Genomic DNA, 18,708 nt, shown 5'->3' with positions numbered 1-18,708 from the left:
ATTGAAAGAGGAAAAGATGCAGTATTCAGAGGCTGTGCCTCTGCTCAGTTCCACCAAAAGCCACACCAGAAGCGTGACTAATTAAAGCTGAGTTTATTATTTCCTGTAGCACTTCATCTAAATGAAAGAATTTTCTGCAAAAGCTTAAAAATTTAATCTGAAATTGTATCAATGAATAGGGGACAGCACTGCAGATATCTCACGAGAGTAAAAAAGCCTTCCTCTTACTGAAAAGCCAACAAACACCATGGCATGCACCTGGCCCCAGCCCTGGGAAGGCACCTGGTGCCTCAGCAACTCCCTGCCTAGGCGAGGGAACAATTACAGAGGAATTTCTCATTGGTATTTTTGTTTTCTGACTGAAAACTTGGAGACTGCTGATCATTACATGTTTTTCTCCCAGCTGATGGTAAAGTCATTGAGATTTGAAAGACATCCACCTTTACAACAACGGCACCAACACCTTGACCTACATCCACTTTGAAGAACGTGGTCTCCAAACCCATGGCTCAGCCCCAAACCCAATGCACTTCCCATCACATTTGCCTTTGTATCATTGTCTTTCAGGAGTTTTAGAAAAGATCTTCATAATTTGCTGGTAGTTGTCTTCTCCCCAAGGGCTGCTGCTCTGTTTTTTTTGGGGAGAAGAGCAGCTTGCTCCATACCTGGTGGAAACTATTTGCTCTGTAGAAGGTATTCCTGGCAAATCTTGAGGAACTGAAAGGTTTTTTCTAAGCCTGGATTTAAATATGTTTAAATGGTTCAGCCTCTAAATCCTTAAATTCTTCTGGACTACAGTCCCTGGAATATTTTGTTTTCAAACTTAACACAAGTAGAATACAGCTCAATATGTTTGAAGAAGGAGAACAGTACTCAACAAGGAACAACACAAGGAAAAGAGACCCCCCATAAAATTTACTGAATGAAAAGTGCATCGTTTGCTTATGGTCAGCCACCAGAACCCCAAGGTCCTTCTCCGCATTGCTGCTTTCCAGCTGGTCAGCCTCCAGCACTTACTGGTACCTGGGGTAATTCTTCCCCAGGTGCAGGAATCTGCAATTCCCTTTACTGAACGATGTGAGGTCCTTCTCTGCCCAGTTCTCTGTCCTGTGCAGGTCCCTCAGACTGGCAGATAACTATCTGATCTATCACACAGTCCTTCCAGTTTTGTGCCACCTTGCACACTTGCTGAGGGTGCACTCAGCCTTACCGTCCGGGTCACTAATGAAGAGGTTAGAAAGTGCTGGCCCCTGCAGTGTACCACTAGAGTTTTACTTCCAGCTGGACTTTGTGCAGCTGTAACAATCGTAAGAATCTACAAAATACCACAGACCAGGTCCCTGTGCTCCTTATACACAGACTTTTGTTCCTATTTTTCTCTCCTGACTTAGTCCCCAGGAAAGATTTGTGGCAGACCCATAAATGCATCAGTACTGCCATGCTCCACGTGGTGTCCGAATCCCCTTCCATGACTAATCGCAGCTCTTTGTTTAATACCTGAGATCCACTTCTGGGAACCTGAGAGAACAACTTGTATCTTTCCCAAGAAAAGGTACTCAACAAAAGCAAGTTTCTGCACACGACGACTCTTCTTGCTGGCACCAAAGCACCAAAAAGATTGTGCTAAGAGAAGCCTATCAAATTTGCAAGCAAAAACCAAGGACACAAACAAGCTATCTATAACCCAACTGCTTCACTGTCCCCAAGTGAAAATATTCCTATTGCGTGGTCTCTCAACCAGTTTTAATACATTTGTGGAAGAAGCAAAAAGGGGAAAGAGAGAGGATGCAAGGGTTGGCATTATCAAAAGCAGATAAAATATATATAAAATCCTTCCGATGTATGGGATTACGCTAACTCTCTGAGAAAGATTTGCAAGTGATCCCTCTGGGGAGCTGACAGAGGAACAACCCTGTGCTCTGTACAGAACAGGGAGAGAAACACTCTGGTCTTCCAATACTGGAGAAAAGCATTTTGCTGAAAAAACACATAATTACTGCCCAGACAAAAAAAAAAAAAAAAAAAAAAAGAAAGAAGGAAAGTTCAGATGCTCCTCAGCTGAAACTAACTGAAGACAGGATATCTAAGTATGTGTGTCAATCATAGTACCAAGTAATAAGTTTACTTAAAATAATTTCCTACAGATAATAGCACACATGCAATATATACTTTGGACTGTCATTAGTTTCAGTGGATTATCACTTAAACTTTACACGTTCAGAGAAAAAAACCCTATGCTGCTTTCTTGAACCAAAAAAGACCAAAATATATCATAGAGGTGTTACAGTCTTTCTTTCTGTATTCATGACAAAATTCATAAATACCATAAAATTGACATGTCATTAAAATATGATTTCACACCTTGAAGTGGTTTCTGTGGGCTAAGCAATAAAGAGTTGAGCCATAATGAAAACCAACATTCACCTGTTCTGAATAGTCTGGTGGCTCAGATCCCTTTAGAACCAACAATAAAATTATGCTTTTAGTTTTCAGTACTTAAGACCTTACAAACAGGTACCAAATTCACAGTGAAGTTTCTAATCCAGTAAACTTTGATTGAAGTTTAATCAAAGTTTAAGCATCAGAAGTTATTCTAAACCATCAATGCCAACTTAATATTATATCGAAGTAAAAATCTAATTTAATGCCATTGTTTTATAGTTAACAAAGGAATTTCTCAAATAAAACTCTTCATAATTAACACTTTTACAACTAGCTTATTTTTGAAAGCCAAAATGTTGGTCTTAATCTTATCGGTATTTCCCACTGAGGTTTCCACCAATTTTTTTCTTTGTGAGCACTGTTCTGCATACCACATCTGAACATTCACGTTTTAAAGCAGCTTCCTTCAAAATATTATCCAATAGCTTTAGAAAAAAAAAAAACAAAACATTAGCAGCTTGATAACTGTAATATTTTTCATTCTTTTTCAACTCATGACAATATTTTAGGCGTCTGTGGAAAAGGATAGAGAGCATCTTGAGTTTGAATGCTGTCAGTTATGATTAGTGTTGATGTATTACCTCTGTCACAGCCCAGTGGTGTAAAAACTGGTCCAGATCTGTTAGGTAAAGACGGACAGGTGAAAGCTGTGTTTGGCTAATGTGTGGTTTTCCTCTAAGGCCCTGGAGACTAGTCAACTCCTCTCTCGAAAACCCTAGAGAAAAAGAAGCAGGACAACAGCATCACAAGGCAAGCCAAGCACTGTTCCACTTTAACACCATCATGGAAAAAGAACTGTCTTATAAATGGTGTCCACATAACTGAGTGTCAAAATACAAGTTTCCATTTCCAAAAGAAAATACCTATATTTTAACAATCAAAGGAATACCAATTTAAAATCTAATGTGGTATTTCAAGACAATACAAAGCCCACATTGCATTTTCAAGTTGCTTGTCTTAAAAAAAAAAAAAAAAAAAAAAAGAAAAAACAGATATAACACAAGACAATTCACTAGGTGTTCGCAGTAGCTCAGGAGCTTTCTAACACAGCCTCAAGGTAAAAAAAAAAAAAAAAAAAAAATCATTTGGCTAATTATTTCCAGCCATGTATTAGATGTTATGGTGAAACAGAATTACTGCTCCAAAACAGTCACTTCATTTTTGCTATTGTTTTCTGCATCATCAATACAGCTGCCTTCAGTGCTTTATAAAGAAAAGGTAATTTTTGAATGCCAAGTGGCTGTTCAGAATGAGTCTCTTTAGTACAGGGCAAGTCACTGGGAAACGTTTCCAAGTACCACGATGCCATTTTAACCACTGTAACTTCTCAAACTTGCATCACCGCAGAACAGAATTATTTTTGTATCTGGGTAAGAATATAGCAGCAGAAGTCGTTCTGTTCACATGACAACCACGGGCAGCTCACTTCAATGTAGTTTGATTACTTTATTCTGATGGAATGTTTTTGATGGCGCAAGTGCATCCACAGGAAATCCAAAAGGCACTCATTTGTACTGCTATGAACCAATAAAATGCGTTCAAATAAATCGAGAAATTTCTCGTTCAAGCCATCTGCTGAATATAGATTTTCCTCATTCTTTCAGCAGAAATCTGCTAGACATCAAGAAAAGTACGCAAATATTCAGCCCAAGTGGCAAGTGAAAGCAAAAAAAAAACAGGGTGTCAAAAATCAGATCAAGATAAAAAAGGATATACCACAACAAAAAGAAGCAACGATATTAGAATTACTCTCAGGAAGTAATTACTAAGCCATTTATTCCAAATTAAATCCAGCAATTGACTAACAAAACAAAATTTCATTTTGCTAATTCTAAATTATGACATTGACATGGATTACCTATAAGGGTTGAAAACAAGAAGCTGAAATAGTCCACATCGTTCACCGAATTATCCTGCACTTGGCACTTCCAGCCCGCAAAGGATGATCTACACAAAACCAATAGCAGATAGGTTATTAAAAACCACGTAATTAAGAATTCACAACCTCCTTGCATAATGCAATCAATTAGCATGACTAAATAGTTAATTTTAGCATTCCTGTTTCTCACCGCTGTTGTCAGAGTAGCATTTTGAGCAGCTTCAGAAACAGGACCTGGCTTTTTCAAGACAAGTAATATTGCATTTGTGCCCCTCCACGAGCTTAGGTTGTTATGTAGATTAAATTACCGAGGTAGCAAATTTTTATAAATGCTGGTATAACTTTTATGGCAGTGACAACGGCCAACACACACGGCAAATTTGATTATTTTTATTTCCCTTATTTGGTGAAAGTCATTATAGGACAAAGCTGGGCTGTTTTTTTCATTATATCCACTAATTTTGATACAACTCTGTAGAGGAACAATGGATACCATTTAAAAGCAGCTTCATTGTCTGCTTCAGAGCAGCTAAAGCTATTAAACACAGACCTAAATTAAAAACTTTGCATAGAAAGGAGCAGTACACAAAGACAGCAGCAAACCCTTTTTTAAAGCCGCCTGACACTTCACTTTTTAGGGGCAATCAGTAAGAAGACTACTTTTGTTTCTCCAATTAAAAAGCACATTTCTGTGGAAGCTCAGAGCAAACGAAGACGCCGTCAACTGGGGGTGCCTTGCCTGTGCACCAGCACGGATCCAGGAGACAGCAGCAAGTACCTTGCACACATTTTCCTCAAAACGTGCATTATTCAAGTTGTCTTAGTTGCTGCTGCTGCTGGCACTTCTGCTGTAGGCAACTTGGCCTTTGATCCAAGAGGCTGCTGCTCGACCTTCTTGCAATTTGGCTAAATTTCAGTGCTCTGGAACGCAGCTTCCCAAGCCAGCTATCTGCCTCGGATCGCTTTTTCCCAACTCCTTTCTGCCAAGCACCCCAAGTGGTTCTGCCCATGGGTAACAGAGCTCTCGAAAGCTTGCTTCCCAAAGAGTTTTCACAGCTCCATGTTTTGGGAATAAAACCATCATGAATATCATCTCAAAACTGACACTAGAACTGAGAAGCAGTCACAACAGCACATTGGGAACCATCAGAGGCATGGGAACAGCATCCCCACTAGGAGGACTGCCTACACTAGTGCTCTTCAGCCTGCAAACATCCCAGAGAGGAGGTAATCGAGGTCTACAACATCACAGGTGGCATGAAGACACTGAATACAGACTGAGTGCTCACTCCTCGCATGGAGAGGGTAGGGGATTGCATGAGAAAGCTAGTCAGAATCAAGTTTAAAATAATAAAAACGTTTCTGTCCCACGAAACAGAGAGCAGACTTGTCAAGTTCTTCAGTAAAAGCACAAATTTTACACAAACTCCAGATAATGGACAGAAACTCACCGCAGGCTAAAAACCACATAAACCACAATAAGATCAGGAAATCCCTGAAGATAAAAAATCATTCTGGGGGTTGGGCTGAGTGCCAGAGCTCTGCTGACCCTGGTTTTGTTCTTTCCTATGCACCTTGCTTGCAGCCTGCAGATCTGCTGTCCAAAACAGTGCCACTTCTTTTACACCTTCTGTCAGCTTGCACGTGTGTAGGATCCTGAAGCTTACAGCTCAATGTCCAGAAATTTTCCAAATGCTTCACCAGTTTTGTTTTGACGCCCGTATGTGGCTATTTTCACACCCACAGAAACAGGAGAGGTGTTTTAGGCATGCCATGGTAGGTGTCACTGATGTGTAGGGGAGGAAAATCGCTGCTCTCCCGCCCTGGGAGCACGGACCCCAAGCCCTGGCAAAGCCACTGAATGCTTTTAACACCCATCTCCAAGCAGAGCTACGCTGACACACGCAGATACAAAAGCAGGATCCTGAAATTCAATTACAGTTTACTTTTTTTTTTTTTTTTGAAAAGCCAAAGCTATTATACACATGAAAATAAGCCTCAATGTTACAACGGCATTAAGGCTAAAAATATTCCAACACTCGATTTAGAAAGTGACAGAGAGAAAGTTGCCTACAATCCTCAGCTTCGCCTCTTTGTGCGTATGCTTTGGAGTATGGTGTTGTGTGTCATTTTCTCTAAAAAAAAATCTATTGTGTCATTTTCTCCAAAAAAAATAAAAATCTATAAAAAATCATGCCTCATTCAAATCACAGCTGAACGGATTTATTGGGATTACGCAACGAAGGATGCTCTGACCTGCTCCTGCCTTATTACCTGCAACATGCACAGCACATGAGGCATGAGACGGAAAAGAAGAGAGAAGGAGCTCACAAATTCAGGTGAACAAATAGGTTTTAGGGATTTGACTGGATTGCACCGTTATCTGCATTCTCAGATGCTAAATAAGCCAAGGACCTCTTAAAATTGGAGGACTGGGAGTCAGAGGTAACACTTCTCAGAGTATCATCAGATTAGGTACTAAATTTCTTTTAGAAAAAAAACTATTATTCACAGTGGAGGTTTCTCTCATCCTTTTCTTCCTGCTAGCAATTGCCAAAACTGCAACAGTTCAGGATTGAGTAAAAGACTGAAAAGAGTAACAGCTGTGGAGCAACACAGCTTCAAGTGTCCCAAAGAGCAGCACGCAGACCCACCTGATCTCCAGTGCTCTGCCTGCACTTAGAGGGAAAATGAAGTCAATCCTTTGCTTTCGAGACAGAAAAAGCTAAATATTCTGAAAAAATCAGCTTCTGTTTCACTGTGAATTCCTAAATTTAACAGGCATTTCCGTGTTTCACATTTTTCTTGCCTCTGTTCCTCATCTGTAAGATATCACCTCCCCACCCCACTTTTTGTGCTGTGGAAATTACAGCACAAAATCCCATAGAAAGGACATCCCTATTTTCCAGGTGAGGTATGGACATAAAGATATAAATAAAAAATAGAGTCTTGCACTACAGGACAAGGCCAAAGGCAAAGCACAGCATTACGAAAATACTCCTCCACAATGACCACGCTGCATTTAGCACACAGTGGAGCATGGAAAAATAACCTGAGATCATGAAACCAAAGAGAACCAGGATCTCACAAACACATCAGTAGCATTTTAAGACTAATACCCGTGCCTTGCTAGCATTTCAAGTGCAAGACCAGCATACAGAAAGTTTATTTAAACTAAGAAGTCTGATCAATTATCAATGCCTCAATTACCTTTGAATCCAAGTGTCTATAGCAGAATTAAAGCTACTCAATTGTGAGATTCGTGCTAAATCAAACCAGAAATAAGGTAAAGAATACAGAACAAAAGAAATTTAATTCTGGAACGGATTCTGACATACGAAAACTGTATTTTTTTTTCTCCAAAGATCTTAGTTATATATATTAATGCTAGTACCATGGATAATTAAGAACTACGTGCATGTTAAAATGTTTAAATGCTCATAAATTAAATGTTAGACAGTTAACAAAAACCTGATTTACAGATGGGAAAGAGGTGGCAAGCTACCGTAACCTCCTTTTTTTGCATACGTTTTTCCTGACAATGGCAGCCTGTTATCAAATCACATGAATGAGACCTTTGCAGTCAGCTGGTGCAAACCTGCGTTAACTGTGCTGAATTCCGGGCCATAATTTCCATAAGGTGAGCTGCTCTCCACGAGAACAGATCTCCTGAGCTGTGGAACTGCCCCTTTAGGTAACCTGCTCCGTACGCCAAACGGTATGAAAAGAAAAGCTGAATCCAATTAACTTAAAAATCACCGCTGCTCTTGCTGTTAGCGTAGCCCATGTTTCTCAATGACAGCAGCAGTTCAAAGCACTACGTTCATCATTTCCTGCTAACTTCTAACTCCAGATGGACCTGGACGCCTTTGTCTGTGCTGTTATTTTCAGTTTGGGAGTGTATCGCAGGGTTGCAAGGTAAAACAACTCCAAAACTGCAATTTGTGCACAAGGAATGGGCTGCCCAGGGAAGTGGTGGAGTCACCATCCCTGGAGGTCTCTAAAAGATGTTTAGATGTAGAGCTTAGGGATATGGTTTAGTGGGGACTGTTAGTGTTAGGTCAGAGGTTGGACTTGGTGATCTTGGAGGGCTCTTCCAACCTAGGTGATTTTGTGATTCTGAACCCAGAAAGAGAGATGACAAAGCCCGCTAACAACCTTCACATTCCTCATTACACCAAAGTACTTTGTATGCCCAGCGCCACAGATGTGTAGCACCATAGCCTTTATTTATCACCTGTGGCTCTTCCACAGGGAAGAACCAGGTAATACACTCAGATGTCTACACTGATCCACAGAAAGTGAGTAAAGAAAAGGCTTCCTCTTTCTTTTGACTTCCTGTTTTTGTGTCACAGACCATCTGTAACCTCTCAACACAGCGAGTCTAATACCAGCCTGCAGATTTTATCTATCAAGACACAACTGTTTTGTTCCTGCTACAGGAGCAGAGATACTGAGATACTTCAGAGATACTGCAAGACCTTTCCCCAGATCTGAGAGGACTCCATTCACATTCATCAGCACAGCACTCAGGGGTCACTGCCCAAGCCCAGAGACGCTGCTCTGCTGACTAAAGCCCTTCCAGGACAACACTGCCCAGCTATCTCCTCTAGTGAGCCTCCCCAGAGTTGTTAGGAACCTCATGCTTTACATACAGACCTGACTGCAAAACCAGTAGCAACAAACATTCAAAATGGTTAAGACACCTGTAAAATATGAGGAAAAGGAACAACGAGTTAACTGGTCTGGAGAGCTTGGCAAGCATTGCAACACACCCCAAACGTTCCCATGCTCTCCTTCTGGAGAGCTATGTGCACATAAATAACGAAACACACTGGAAGGAACAAAACCACAAGGAAGTACCATACCAGAACTGTTGCACCTTTATGGAAGAAAAGCATAAGACATTTTCCTCAACTTAAGCGTAAAGGGCTGTAAAATCTATTCTTTTTACAGCTTTTGCATAGTTTAATTCTGTTTAGCTTTAACAAAAACTAATTTCAGTCACACAAGAGCACAGCTGCAGTAACGTCTAAGCTCAGGTTCTTGCATCAGCTTCATCAGACCAGTTGCATGTCACACTGAACGAGGATCAACACTCGGTTTTCAAACCGGTTTTGGAAGGGACAGGAAACCAAGGCTGCCGCACAGATGTTGGAATGACAAAAACTTCAGTCTTTAAATACTTCTCCAACTGTGTCCCCGTCTCCCCGTCATTCACACCAACTCGGTTCCAGGTAGCACGGGCCTTGAACACAAACTACAAGAAAAGGCAAAGAGTTTTTCCTCTCCCTTTAATACGCTACCATATGCGGACAATCTTTTGTTAGTGTGTGTGAGCTGTTTTTTGTTTTTTTGTTGTTGTTTTTTTTTAAACTTCCATTATGTCTTTTCAAGGATCAAGTGTTTCCATTTGGAGATGTGGCAAAATACAACAAACATCTGCAAGGAATTAAGAGGGATTTGGAGAAAAATATGAATCCTATTTTAAGAAAATAACAATTTGAGCTATGCATTGTTAAAAGTAAGCTTGTCAGCTACTCATTTGCTCTAGGGCTGCAAAAGTTGTGTGAAGAAAAAAAAAAAAATTGCTTACCCATTATAAGTACCAGCCCAAATCAGAAGGAACATTCACTAATGAGCACAAGGCATTTACTGCCTGCTGCAGTTTTAAGTGCAGCAATGGAATTCTTCTCCCCTCAGTTAGGGGATATCAAACCACAAACAAGAACCTGGAGACAAATTTAGAGGGCTGTGTCCTTAAACACGAGCTTAGCATTCTCCTTCCCAAGCGTTACACTTCACCTAACAGCGAGCACAAAAAAGGAAACTTGCTGACCAGATCTGGCTGAAGGAACGAGCTGTAACATACCTCAGGATCTGTCAAGAACTACGGATCCTTCCTGATCCTACAGCAAGCAAAACAGATCTGTCTTTTACCCTTTGGCCTCAGTGGCATCCAGTCAGGGAAATGCCCGCTTTCTGAAAGCACATCTTTCTTTTTAGTTTACATTCAACAGTGCCTTAAGCACTTGATTACCTTTTTAATACTCCCCTCCTCCATATCTGTGTCTAAATTGAGGGGTGTGGAAATAGAGCCAGAAGAAGCCCTTCACAGTGAACACAGGCTTCATTATTCTTACATTTTTCTTAATACCCTATTCATAATTACGATGCCTTCTTATACAAGTATGATTTTCAGCTTATTCCTCAAGGTACATCAAGCTGATGTTCCTTTGTACCACTTGTAAGGGTGGTGGTGGAGGTGGTGGTGTTTTATTTTAAATGAGGAAGAACCTCTCATTCACAGCAATGGGTTACAATATTCCCTCCAGTTTCTGTCCTGCTTGCAAATGCTTTTTGGGAATATGATGGGAATATAACATTTTTCTTGCCTAAAACAATGCATTCACTAAGTCTTTATTAAAGTACTGTGTGGGCTCCCAGTTACCTACTTCTCACTGACCTCCTCACGTTGTCAAAGGCTGCAGACCCCATAACTAACAGTATTTACTCCAAGAGAAAGTATCTGTAGAAAAAAATTTAAACTCCACTATGGCCCTAGAACATCTGAGTAATTATGTGGAGAGACAGAATTTTACATCTTTCAACCAACAGATGGTCGAAGTCCATTCCAGTTCTTTCTGAGCACCAGATTCCTGAGGGTAGCAGGAACCAACGTGCCCACTTCCTTGATGCGATGCCAACTGAGCTCCCTCGTTATTGTCTGGAAAGCAACAGAATGTTTTAAAGTCACTCTCTCTTAAGGAAATAGTCCGTGTGAAGTGATGACAAGCAGAATGCACGTTATCATCCCCAGTTGTCTCAAACCTATGAAGTCTGGGAATTCCCACACGGTTTACGTCTTGCTTGGAGAAAGCACTCAGCTTCTCTGTGTATGGCCCTCATCCTTCTCCTTTTTCTACAGCAATGGAAACAGCAATTCTTTCTGAGACCCCAGCAAGGAGAGAGCCCAACAAGAATAAGAAATGGCTGCTTAAAGCCATTGGAGCCACTTCTGAATACTCTGCTTCAAAAGATAAATGTTATAAATTAATTGCCTCCCACACTTTGTTTCATTTAAATCTAGGCAGTGAAATATTATCTGCCTGATTTTCTTTCTGTTACAATGAATTAATTTCCAGACACTCTGTTCCAATACATAAAAGCTTCTAAGAACTTGTAACTGTTATGGACAAATAAGGCACATAAACAAATTGCATTTATGTAATTCTGCTGAATAGATTTTCCTTACTTGTATCTCCAGACATGTTAAGAGGAGACGGAGAACTTTTCCCATAAAGTCAGCAATCTAATATCTTAGTTAAGATATTCGATCACAAGGTCATAGTCAAAATGAAAAGTTTTGCCTCAAATACAGTCTTCCAAAAAGCAGTCAAAACCCAAGCATTTACTTCACTAGTCCTTTAAAACTGTTCTGAAATAGTCTATCTTCTCCACAAACATAGAAATTAGGTGCAAAAAGATGACACTCTTTCTACCTCTACCTTACAATATTGCTAAGGTTTATGACCTTAATCCCTATTAGGCCACTCATAAATAATGCATTTCTTCAATTCCTGGAGAGAATTCCTTATGTTTCTATAGCCATATCCTCATGGACTCAGCCAGGACTCCAATGTCAAGATGAAGTTCACAGAATCACAGAATTGTCTAGGTTGGAAGAGACCTCAAGGTCATCAAGTCCAACCTCTGACCTAACACTAACAGTCCCCACTAAACCATATCCCTAAGCTCTACATCTAAACGGCTTTTCAAGACCTCCAGGGATGGTGACTCCACCACTTCCCTGGGCAGCCTGTTCCAATGTCTAACAACCCTTTCAGTAAAGAAGTTCTTCCTTAGATCCAACCTAAACTTCCCCTGGCACAACTTCAGCCTGTTCCCCCTCATCCTGTCACCAGGCATGTGGGAGAACAGGCCAACCCCCACCTCACTACTGGAATTCCAAACCTAAGCTCCACTTACGTGAAACATTACATATTCCCTGCCCAACACATTTTCACCATTCTTTAATTAGTAGAGAACTACTATTCAAGTATTTACAAGCTATTCCAATAAATTAAAAATGTTTTTCCATTAATTCTTTTAGAAACGTGGCACATTGCATCAAGACTAAAGTCTGTCTCGATACTTCAGTCCAAGTAGTGCCACCTAAATAATGGAACTCCACCTTGCAGATGCAGTGCAAACACTTAAAAACACTTCCCGTATCCTTCCATTTGTCTCCATAAATTTCAGCTTGTCAGAGCCTTAAATCAGAAGGTGACTCAGAGAACTTAACTCCTTCCAAGAAGTTGTTACCTCTCATTTCTCGCACTCTGAGGTCACAGGCTGTTCTCGTGTTCCTCCACACCCTTCCTCGCCCCTGTTGGTGTGTGAGAACAGGAATGGGGAGAAGGATTTGTACCCCGTAAGTCTGGCACACCTCCATCTCTCAAAACCCTACCTGACTGGATTTAAAGTTACTTACAGCTCAGGACCCACACAGCAGGCACTAAAGAAGACAGGGTGGCTCTATTTAAGCCACCATCAATTTCAGCATGGTCCTGGCCCTGTGCTATCTGGAAGAGCTGTAGTGCACAGAAGCCAAGAGCATCGCAGGAACTCTCGTAGCCATTTAACAGTGTAGGTAATCACCTTCCCATGCTCAGAAACCTTCTCGTTATATGTGGCATTACCGTCATCATCATCTTGATTCTCAGCACACAGAGTCCACCATGGTCAGCTCCTGCAGCCCAGCTGGCTATTAATTTCACCACCACAAAAATTAAAGATGGAAATTACAGGATGCCTTCAAAATCCATTTCCAATTAACAAAAACTTCCCAAAGTTAATATGCAGTAATTAAATTTAATGTTTACTGCCTGGTACCATGACAGGGCTGTGGTTTAAGCCATCTGGATACATTTACTATCTACTTTTATAGTTTGTACACACATGCACACACACGAAAGATATGTAAGAGCTTCTTCATCTTATAATGATTGTTCCTGGAATAACTGTAACAGTCTTATCATCATCCGTATGTACTCTCATCAAATCCACTTTCATGTGGCTTCTCCCTGGCAAATATACATAGGTATGTATGTGCATTTTCTGATGCATGTAAGAACATACATGATCTGCCAGCCCAGAATAACGTGGAAATAAAAGCTTTAAAAGAAATTAAAAACAATTGCCAAATACAGCAGCGAGCCCCTGATGCTGCTGAATGCAATCTATTTAAAGTGCGACAGATAAGCAGGTGGCTTAGAAGAAAAGAGATTTACAAGAACTCCCCCATCACGAGACTGAAGGAAAAGGTAATGGAAGAAAAACAGTGCCATCTAGCGATAAAATCATTTTTATTCATAAATGTGATCTCTGAACGGACTGATTCGTATCAGTTTCTTTAAACACCACCATCATCTGAAACTACAGAAAATGTCCAATGAACCACACCGTGTCGCTGAGCTGTGAAGCTGTACACATTTTGGTACAGTGCTGTTCACCTCAAGAACTCAGACGTTTAATTCAAAGAATCCTAAAGCTGTAAATGACTACCAGAAGTTACCAAGTCCCTCTTGCTCCCTTTAAGGCTTTACCTCTGCCATCCATGACATCCAGACATAAATATCTGCTGTGAAGCACATTCTTTACCTCCTTCCTACAGTCTACTCCAGCACCTCTCTGCATTTGGAAAATCTCATTAGCACTTGAAACAGATGATTTTCTCCCACTTAATATTTCTAACCCTGCTAAACCGGCATTCTCAAATCCCTTTTTCAACAGCCTTTTACTCACACAAAGACAAGTTCCCCCTCCTTCCCAGTCTTATTTGCCTAACAATGACAATTTGTTAGTCATCCCCCTTTATCGCAATGTACAGACTATCATTCTTCATCTGCTCTCCTTCAGATTCAGTCCAGTTTGTCCATATCATTACCTAAAAAGCAAGCCACAAAACTGGACACAATAATCCAGACAGGCTTTGCTGATGATGAGAATTAGAAAATTAGCTCACGTATCCTGCAACGACAGGTGATGAAGTTCTTAAAGCTCTGATAAATTTCAGATCTAGAAAATGGACGACTTTTTTTTTTTTTTTTAACTGCACTAATTCCTTCCCAAGCAAAAAGATGCGTCAGACTGTTCTGTTCTCAATAAGTTAATATTAATTGTTACTTATCTCAGTGTTTTTGCATGCATGGTGGCTAATTTTAGCCACCAGACAATGGTCCCAAAGAATTTTTTTGGACATCCCCTTCACAGCAGCCACTAAAATTTCTGACATCATTGTGGTTCTCTGATTCTTAAAGGCATCCTATGTTGAAATTCTGACCATAAAAATCTATGATCAGAACCATAAAAAAAAAAAAAAAAGTTTACCTACATATTAAGAAGCTGAGAAATAACTGAAAAAAAAAGTGAAGCTTGTTTTCAAGTCCTTTAAAATTTCTACCACAAACTTTCAAGTTGGCAACCTAGGTGAGAGTATTTTCAATGCTGTTACATTCACTTTGTCTATAAAAAGGTTATTTAAATCTTTACAAAGGTTTGCATTATTTTCAGATGTTTCTGAAGAAAATTGATCAGATTCCTTTAAAAAAAAAAATATATATTCCTCTTCACACTGTGGAAACTACCTTACCAAAGAAAAATGATGCTCAAATCAAGATTAAAATCTTTTCCTCCAAGCTTCATTTTTCGTAGTTATTTCAGATCCACTTCTCAGGTAGATAACCCACAATCTTTGAATCCAGCTTCGTTTAAAACATGTTCCAAATGCCATAAATTAAGATCAAAAGACTTTCTCTGCACTTCTGAAAAAATGAAAAGTTGCTCCTCCTCCTGCATTGCCAAGATGTAACCTACTTTTGGTAAGCATGCCGCGCCCCCCAGCAGTCTCTCTCATCTTCTGCCAGAAGGATCAAATGCCTGCAGCCCACCTGCACCTTCTTGATAATCTTCAGCTACACTATTGCTGTAAAAATCTCCCACACTGAAAATCAGATAAGATCTAATAAAAAAATAAAAAAGCAGCTTAGTGCTTATTACCATCTTCAGTTCTCACAATGCCTTCCTTTCAGTTGGTCAGTTTGTGACTGAATTTGTAGTATATGGCAAAGATTTATTATTTTTTTAAATAAAATTGGAGATCCATGTTCCCAAAGCTACACAGATTTTCACTCTTATAGCAATAACACATTATATAGAGAGAGTATTATAAATTTTATCACCACGTTAGTCACCTTACACGGCTATTATCATCAGGTCTGTATCTGGCAGTACATCGTAATTCATACAAGCCCAACTCCTATTTATTTATCCAAGCTCCAAAAAAAAGTGAGAAATAGAAAAAAGCAAGTGTACTTTTTCCAGAAGCAGCAAAGCAAAATACTGTAATGAAATCTCAGCAATCCTTCCTCTCACTTCTGTGGAACAGCAATTTCTCCCCACCTTCATACTCTAATGTGATCAAGCCAAGAGAAAAACAACAGGTGTGTGAATGATTTCTAACAAGACACTTGCCTAGCAACTACAATTTAGAGTTATTTAAGTGTGGTAACTATAGGAGGAGCAAGGTTTAAAAACTTTAAAGCAGAGCAGAACATGAGAATACATACTGGTTGGTTATTTTTCCCTACAAACACCGTGAAGTGAAAGCATTTACGAGGTCAAGGCTAAGTATTTACGAGGAAGAGCTGCAATCCGTGGCAGAACAAAGACCACCAGTGATAACATTCAGGGTAGAGGCTGCTCAATACTGCATAGCTTTAAAGGTAAGGGGTATGATTTTGATATCAAACACTGCAGAAAATCAGTCAATGTAAAGTGAAAGTCTAAGAGTAAAATTTGACAGAAGCATTAACTTTCCTCGAGGCACCAATTTTTACATTCTGTGTTATCTTTTGTGTTTTGAAGTAGCGCAAACCACTTAGGAAGTTCAAAACGTTTTTCCAGCAACCTAAAGCACGGGTTAAGCATTTTACCTCATGCGCAGTATCCCAATAAGAGTGGCAGCCAGCTCTGAGGACATTCTTCCCATAATACAACAGCGACTCAAGCAAGCCAGCAAGCTGGCAGGGAGGCACGGCAGGAAGTACACCAGCTGAACCAGCCGCCGCTGAGCCTCAGCTGGGAGCAGAACCAGAGTGCCATCTAGCGGGTCTGAAAACACACAAAGAATGAATTAAAAGCTAGGCACAAAACACAGTTTTCTCCTAATGTCACTAAGGTATTGAAAGATTGTAAGTGTAGGAAAATAAGACGTAAATTGAAGAAAACTGAGGAGCAGAGGAAGCAAGTGTAACAAAAGCGATAAGAAAGCCAGTGGGAAATTATGAGGAGTTAAAATTATAACAAAATAATGCTTGTAAAATAGAATCAAATATTTCTCACTTGTATTTTCCTAACTAACTACAAACCAATGTCCTTCATTGTGCAAATGTCTCAGGAGGCCCTATGAAAATTATTTTTATAAATGCATCTCTCCTTGTGTTCCAGTAAACACACTTTCACGGAGTTCCTCTTCTGCAATAATGCTCTAGGGAAACTGATTGTACACCAGTGACAAAAACTTGAGATACACATTATATTTAGATGATTTTCCTATCAATCATATACACATGCTATGTTTCAGGAAACAGGTATCAAGAGACGCCTAGATCCAGCACTACTCCCAAAAACTATTGAAAAGAATTGGGTCCGTATTAAAAAAAAAAAATCAAGAAGCATTTATTTAGATTTAAACTGAAGTATAATAAAAATAGAAATATTTCATCTTTTGATTTTCAAGCATGTATAAATCCGCTGTCTCATTTCTGATTTCATATCTCCAAAAACAAGTAGAAGCTTAACTTTAAACTGAAACCACTTTATTTTATGAGCCTTGGTCGAGAAAATAGCCTAAATCTATCACAATACGCACAACAAAATTGCCAGACTGCACAACAATGCAATTGTGGAGAAGAGAACATTTTCATTTTTAGCAGAAAAGCCCATAGGTGCTAACAGGCAATTTATTACCAGCACAGCAATAAAATTCTTACAACTGTATAATCACCTTGATGGACCCAAATACATTTTATTTCTTGTAAAGAGGAGAATCTGTTTCACTCATCTCTTGCGGAAAGGAAGCAAGGTATGGGTTTAACAACACATGGACATAAAATTGTTTGTGTTTCTTGAAACAGCAAGTAGAACAGAACAGACTATATTCCCCCTTTCTTAGGTAATAACAAGCAAGAACTGCCCTAGACCCACAGAACTTAAATCACTTTCAGGCAAGGCTTCAGCTTCAAAAAGGAGCAGCATGCATTAGATTAATAGAAAGAAAAAAAAAAAAAAACATTTGGAAAACTCTGGAAAGTGGTATTAAAACATCAAAATTTAAACATTCTAAATACACAAAAGCTTTCACACAAGTGCCTCGTGCAGTGACCCCTCATATTTTCTAGCTGTTGTTATATACCAGCTTATAACATTTACTGAAGGTACGGCACTATACTTGACACTGAAAAAGAGAGAAAGAAAAAATAGAAGCAATACTACCAGAAGCAGATTTCACAAAAACTGAAGCTTTTGATTTATCAAATTAAAGTCCTAATAACTTTAACTGTACATTTTAACCATTTTGCCAGCCTTTAGGAAATCATACATCATTCCTTTTAACCTTCACTGTGAGTGACTGATCTCCCCCCACACAACACTTTACCTAATAAACACTTGTATTTTCCATGTATTGCAACTTTCCTAAAAAGCGATGGAAAAAAAATCAGTATGCTGTAGAGCAAAGTCTTACCGTATATTTGATCAGCAGTGGCTTGTAAACTTTGTAATAATTCTTTGTTTGAACGAGAAGCAGCAGAATGAATGATATCAATCAGCTGATTTGAGAGCTCGGGGTTTCTCAAGCCAAGCAGAGCAAGTTGCTGAGGTAAACCAGCCAACCAACGAGATAATACTTTACTTCGACTTCTAAAGAAAGAACGAGAGTTATTTTGGGGAATCAAAAACAAACAAGAAACCCTACTTTTTCCAGTCTTGACTAAGTTGCTTTAATGTTAGGTATAATTAAATGACAATAAACTGCAACAGTATGGTTTGTGTACAATATTTCACCTGAAGATGTGAGCACATTGGTATGCTACTAGGGTTATAACAGAAGTATTTATTTGGCACAGTTTTTGCACTACATACTTAACAGCTCTTTTAGAAAGTAAGTGTGTGAGAAGTGACCATATGCTGGCAAATCAACATTTCAATTTCTCATTAGTCTTATCATTTTATATTATTACCACATACTGACTACCTCTGAGCTCCCCAGTCAAGCCACAACTCTTTTTATTAGACTTTCAAATTCAGTTCTACCTTTATGGATG

The 18,708-nt window shown here is 39.5% G+C and overlaps 1 protein-coding gene across 4 annotated transcripts in view; it reads right to left on the bottom strand.

Annotated features, from left to right (window-relative positions):
- The window catches only part of TEX10 (testis expressed 10), a 50,484-nt gene that overhangs the window by 11,832 nt on the left and 19,944 nt on the right, over positions 1–18,708 (bottom strand). For 3 of the 4 annotated variants that reach the window (XM_068671281.1, XM_068671284.1, XM_068671283.1), the window contains exons 8-11: positions 18,129–18,304; positions 16,318–16,495; positions 4,301–4,389; positions 3,024–3,157 (exon numbers count right to left, since the gene is read on the bottom strand). In XM_068671281.1, coding sequence (XP_068527382.1) covers positions 3,024–3,157; positions 4,301–4,389; positions 16,318–16,495; positions 18,129–18,304 — 577 coding nt within the window. The remainder of the gene's footprint in view (positions 1–3,023; positions 3,158–4,300; positions 4,390–16,317; positions 16,496–18,128; positions 18,305–18,708) is intronic. The other variant, XM_068671282.1, reaches the window with a different exon arrangement.

The sequence above is a fragment of the Anas acuta genome, chromosome 2, assembly GCF_963932015.1.
Source record: "Anas acuta chromosome 2, bAnaAcu1.1, whole genome shotgun sequence".
NCBI lineage: Eukaryota > Metazoa > Chordata > Aves > Anseriformes > Anatidae > Anas > Anas acuta.
This window is presented reverse-complemented; position numbering and strand designations above follow the sequence as displayed.